This window comes from Triticum aestivum, chromosome 3D (genome assembly GCF_018294505.1).
Source record: "Triticum aestivum cultivar Chinese Spring chromosome 3D, IWGSC CS RefSeq v2.1, whole genome shotgun sequence".
Classification (NCBI taxonomy): domain Eukaryota; kingdom Viridiplantae; phylum Streptophyta; class Magnoliopsida; order Poales; family Poaceae; genus Triticum; species Triticum aestivum.
In genome coordinates, this window is record NC_057802.1 from 238,258,594 (window position 1) to 238,264,887 (window position 6,294).

Genomic DNA, 6,294 nt, shown 5'->3' on the forward strand with positions numbered 1-6,294 from the left:
GGTACGGTGGGAGCTGGGGGTGCTGCCTAGTCTGGCGTCGCGGCGGTGTCCGAGCGCCAACAACTCGGCCCGACTCAGCGGGGGTCGCTGCCGTTGCGCGTGCGTCGTCGTCCGGCTCCTAATTGAGCTCGGTGAGCGGCGGTAAGGCTTTGGGGCTCATCTTGGGCGACGACGGGGCTAGGGGACGACTGGAATCAGAGGGGCCGGGCGGTGCCTTCCGAGCTCGGGGCGGTCATGTGGCGGAACTGGGCGGCGCGTTGGCGGTGGGGCTCAGGGTAGCCGGCGGCCGGAATCGGTCGGCGCGGTGGCGGTGAAACTTCACCACACGGTGGTTGCTTTGCTGTGGCCGTGATTTTGGTTTTAGGCTTTGGACTAATGGAAGCCTATATTTACCAATTGGATAGTAAATCCATAAAGGTCTGTTGGAGCCCTTTTTTGAGGCAAAAGGCCTAGTTTTTCAGGTCTTAGGTATTCGGCTCATTTTTAGGCTAAGCTGTTGGAGATGCTCTTATACTGTTCTTGATGCCTAGGTGTCACATGGCTGCCTCCTTATGTAGAGGTTGCATTACAGACTCCAAATGCAAAACTTTGACTTGTACTTTCCTAATGCTGACTGCTGATTCCTATACGTACACAACTAGGACTCCCTATTCAGGTTAAAAAAAACTAGGACCCCCTATAACTGACTCCTACTTTCTTTAATTAAGTAGGTCCGAATCCTTGATTGGATCGGTTGCCAGCCCTAGCCTGGCTTGTCTGGCTTTCCCTACGCCTATAGGGGATGCCCCACATGACACAGGCAGATAAACTTCATTATGGAAGAATCTTGAACTACCTAATGACTTCTCCAGACATACATTCTTTATTTCTCTTGCAGATAAAGGAGCAGTGTTTGTGTACCATTTGGAACTTCTCTGTTGATGAAAAATTGAGATACAAGCTTTTGGGGAGTGATATGCTAATACCAATAGTTAGGTTCCTAGATGATGAAGACATAAAAGTGAAAGAAGTTGCTGCTAGTATCACATCATATTTAACTTTAAGTCATTCTTATCATGGAGCTCTGGTCGAAGCTGGTGTAATTCCAAAACTGGTAAGTTGTGGCTCAATTTTGTTCTTGTTAAATAATCAATTAATGTCTACACATGCTTGCATCACATTAATCTGTGCCAGAACTTTAAGTCACTCTTACCATGGATGCTCTGCGCATAAGTTTATAACTCTGCGCATTAGTTTATAACTCTGTATGCAAACAAATGCAATTTATTTCAGAATCAAATACATTGGTGGTACATGAAGTTGCGTGTGATGATCACTTTGGTGCATGAAGTTGAAAAATACAGTGAACCGGTTCCAAAACTTGTGTGACCGTGCAAATACAGTGCTAATTAGGTATGTATCATTAACCCTGGCTACGTGGTGCCTGCTTGTCAGCATGTGGGGTGGAGAACTAGGAAGGAAAAAGGGGCGTCTTTTGGGGTTCAAACTGAGTACCTCAGGTGCTACATCCTTATGAGCTAGCCACTTGACCAGGCACCACTGCACGTCTAATATGTAAATCCATAGAATTTTATACAAGGATTCCTAGAAGGCTAACCAGTATCCTGCATGGCCAAGGTGTCTGCCCGCTCTGCAATGTGTACTTGCTCGGCTGACACCTCCCGCGCCTTTCACGAGCGCATCAGCATAGCATGCATGGCTTCCGTCGCTTACGACAACGTCGTCTCCTGCCGACACCGACGTCTGCTCGTCCTCTGGCATATACATCTGCCTAGAGGTGGTGCGTTGCTGCATGTGCGCGCTCATGCCGGCGAGCATGTATGCCCGCTCTGGCCGTAAGTAGCTGTGCCGGTTCAGCGCCTCTGCATGTCGTGCAGCTTGGCCCCAGCAACACGATCACGGGGTTGCCGTCCCCTGCCGCCTCCATCTGCTCCTGTGCCAGCTGACGGCTCTCTGATATCTCCGCCGCCTCCTGGTGCTTGCCTTGCTCCAGAGCCGCCTGCGCTGCGACAATGTCCTACCGGCCTCCACACAGGCTCGCCTTGGTTCCTACCTCCACCGACCATTCCGACGCGTGCTCTGGCCTCTTTACCATGGTGTCCTTGTCCGTCACGCTCATGTCAGCTTTGGTTGCCACGTTTCTGTACCTGAAGATCACTTCCACCAGAGCAGTGGTGTCGCCATCGGTCGCTTCTGCTCTAGGGCATGCAAAGTAAATATGTAATTTCACCCAAGAGCCTACCCCAACTTGTTTGAGCCTACCCAATATACATCTGTCCTCTTCAAAGTAATATGAAATTACATATTTACTTTGCACTAGCACCGTGCTGAATTGTCGTTGCTACAATTTTTTAGCATAAACCAGGCTTCATTAGCTTCAAATAATTTTTACATCGTCCACCATTCTAAGGAATTCAAGGGGGTATCCAGCCAAACATGTGGTTGGGTAATCCTTCAAGTGGTAATTTATCAAGTACAAGTAATATTCATTATTTTGATTTTGGGCACTTATTTTGTGTGAGATTCTTATGGCAGATGTACGTTCTCTAAACTCTGTTATTTCGTCTTCATCCAGTGCCTGAACTTCCTGTTGGTGCATATGAAGTTCTCAAATGTGTATCTTTTCTTGCTGGATATTAAATTTTCCATTAGCTACATTGACAACTTTCGTTATTTCATTTGTATTTGCAATCTATGTTAAAATCTTAGTGGTTATCTATTTGGGTTACAGTCTACCAATATCATTTGCTTAAATATACTTGTTAGCATTCCTTTAAATTTATCTTCAAATTGTTTTTAGGTTCATCTTCTACAAACCAAAGACAATGATTATAAAATTATCAGAAAGGAAGCTAGAAGTTCGCTCGTGGAACTATCCACGGATGATAGTTACCATGCCCTTATAGTGGATCAGGGTCTAGTCCGGATTCCTCTGGTTGGCTCATCCGCTTATAAAGCCTTCAGACCTCAACCTCATTCATGGCCCTCTTTTCCTGATGGCTCGGAAATTCAACGGAGTTCTCGGCCTTCAAAATATGGTGCAACTGAATTGCTTCTTGGCCTGATTCTAAATGAGAAGAAAGCAGAACCAGATGAAGCTAAAATTAATGCTATGATAGGGCGTTCTAATCAGCAATTTCTTGCACGCGTTGGAGCTATTGAGTTTGATTATGAAGGGAAAGAACAATCTGGATCTCAAAGGAATGATCACCACACCATCTTACCTTGGATAGATGGTGTTGCACGGCTAGTTTTAATAATTGGTCTCCAAGATGTCTCTGCAATTGCAAAGGCTGCTCATGCAATCGGTGATGCATCAGTAAATGAACACATGCGCACTTCATTCATGGAAGCTGGGGCTGTGAAATCTTTACTTCAGTTGCTGATGCATAATGATGTACCTGTCAGAGAAGCGAGTGCTTATGCATTGGAAAAACTAAGTGGCAGGTATTATTGTCTTCTCTTTATTCAAGCATGTTTTTTGTCCTTCTCTTTTTTTCTTTTTCGAGACCTTAGCCCTCGGTTGGCACACAGCTCCAACCCAACCGCCTAGGTCTGGGAGTCTGCTCGGGGGTTGCGGCTGGGAAGACCTGGAAGAAGGCCGCCGACGCGTGGCATGGTTCGGTTGGACCGAAGGGCGCGAGCCCACAGACAAGGCGGCTTGAGTCTTGTGACCCTAGCTCGGCTAGGTATATTAGGCGAGCTAGGGACCCTCTCGGGGACATCAGATACTTTTTTGTTGTTGAGGAAATGCCATCATGGCTATTTTTATTTCATCTCAAATAAAGATACACCATCCACCATAAGACTATGAATAAAAGAGGGAGGTTCGTCCGTCGACACACACACGGAGGATCAACCCTAGCCCTTCTAGCTAGCTCAGGAGGCACGCGATTCGACTCGCGCGCGCAATGCTCAATAGCAACATGCCCAAACTTATTACAAGTATCAAAACAATCTTTGAGAGGAAGTACAATAGTGGGCTATAAGCCCGCTTACATGGCATTTTTGCCTAGGTGGAGGAGAGAGACAAGCAAAAAGGGAGAGAGTGGGCTCTAATGCAAGAGCTAGCCTCTACATGTGCTCCTAGGTAGAATGAGTAAATGAGAGGAAAGAGAAAGAGAGAAAGTGAAAAAAATCACTAGCCTAAGATATGAGTGAATGATATGCTAGCTCTTGATGACATGGCAATCTTATATAGCCAGTTGCCGGCTGCTACTGAATTAACCGCTCCTTGGTGAATCTCCTTAACCAATTGTGCACAATCAGAGTGAACCAGCACATCATGAATGCCCAAAGAATCTGCAAGTTGCAACCCCTTCTTCATCGTTAAAGCTTCCGCTGTATATGCATCTATTTTTGGCCCCAAGTAGCAGATCTCTGCTGCGATGAAATCTCCAGCAACATCTCTCAGAATTACGCCAGTGGAAGCTATATTCCTCTCATATTCAAGCGATGCGTCAACATTCAATTTGACTGTACCCAGTGGTGGTCTAGCCCACATCACGTCCTTTGCCGGATGACCTATAGTAGCCGCCCGGTGAAAGTTCAATGCAAGAGCTTGTATTGATAAGGCAGAACGATCAGGCATCGTGATCTTCTCTCCTTTTGCACACTGTCGTCTTTCCCACCATAAAAACCAGCTAACCACCGCTATCAAACATGGTACAGGGATTTGAGCAAGATATAATGGATCATCACTCGAACTACAAATCAATTCATCTAGTACAGCAGAGCCAGCCATATCAAAGTTGAGAGCTTTTTCCACTTTCTCCAATAAACCCAGGTTCTCCCAAACTTTGTGCGCTCAACCACATTCAAACATAGCATGACGATGTCTTCAGTACGTTCCTGACACACAGGGCATGCAGTATTAGTTTTCATATGCCGGTTAGCAAGAATAGATTAACACGGAATAACTCCATGTAACGTCCGCCACACATGAACCTTAATTTTGCCTGGGACTTTCAGTTTCCATAGTAGCTTCCAGATTGGGTTGATAGCTGAGCCACCCTGGATGTTGCTTCCTTCAAACTTGCTTCCATACCGACTATTCCACTCCAGGTAATAGGCTTATCATACGGAAAAATTATGCGACTTTGTGTACTGCGAAGCGACAAAATCCTCCATCTCCCCGTTAGGTAGCGGAATTCATAGAATTCTATGAGCATCAACTTACCAAAAAATATCCCAAACTAGTAGGAATCCATGGATCATCCTAAATATTGACTGTTAAACGATTCCCAGTTCTCCAAATACAACCTTGGTTAAAGGTTTCAATACCCGAGCATATACTTTGCCAAACGTATGAAGAGCCCTTCTTCAACTTTGCTGACAAGATATTGCCATCAGGATAATATTTGGTCCTAAGAATTTTAGCACATAAAGAATCATTATTCTCAATCAGTCGCCAAACTTGCTTCGCTAGTAGAGCTTTATTAAAGCTACATAAATCTCTGAATCCCATTCCTCCTTTCTCCTTTGGAATATACATTTGCCACCATGCTAGCCAGTGCATTCTTCTTTGGTTTTCATCATCACCCCACCAATATTGCGCCATCGCGTCGGTGATTCCCTTGCAGATTGTATTTGGGAGCCTAAAGATAGACATTGCATATGTTGGGATTGCTTGAGCAACCGCTTTCAGAAGCACCTCCTTGCCACCTGGGGACAAGGTCTTCTCTTTCCAACCATTCACCATTTGACAGACCCGATCAATAAGATGCATAAAACAGTCCGACCTTTCCAGGTCCGCCATCAATGGTAAACTTAGATACTTATCTGACAATGACTCGGTGAGAATGTTCAATATCTGACAAACTTCGGCCTTGGTTGTAACTTCAGTATTAGGACCGAAATAAATAGAGAATTTGCTTTCACTCACTAGCTGGCTCGAAGCTACACAGTACCTTTTCAGAATATTGCCAAGGACTTCCGCATTTTGTGAATATTGCGAAGTACACAGAAGGAACAAGGTAGAGGGCCCCCCCTGCCAAAGCGCCCTAGTGGGTATAATCTCGTCCGTCTCAAAATTATTAAACCTGACATGGTATCTTACTGTACTCACACACTGCATAACCATCTCCACCCATGCCAAGGAGAAGCCCAACCTAAGAAGGATGGCTCTCAAAAAACTCCATTCAACCGGGGCATCAGATACTTTATAGGTCATCCTAGAGCTAAGGTTTCTACGTACCACCATCCCTCTCCTCTCCGCCGCTAGGCCGAGAGTTGGTAACCCAAGAAACAGATCTCTCCGCGATCTTTCGATCTTCGGGCGGCGTGGCGGTATCC

General features: G+C 45.7%; 1 protein-coding gene across 4 annotated transcripts in view; it reads left to right on the forward strand.

Annotated features, from left to right (window-relative positions):
- Positions 1-6,294, forward strand: part of LOC123078305 (uncharacterized) — a 28,331-nt gene that overhangs the window by 12,554 nt on the left and 9,483 nt on the right. For all 4 annotated transcript variants that reach the window (XM_044500767.1, XM_044500766.1, XM_044500769.1 and 1 more), the window contains 2 exons: positions 878-1,093; positions 2,801-3,447. In XM_044500767.1, the coding sequence (XP_044356702.1) occupies positions 878-1,093; positions 2,801-3,447 (863 nt within the window). The remainder of the gene's footprint in view (positions 1-877; positions 1,094-2,800; positions 3,448-6,294) is intronic.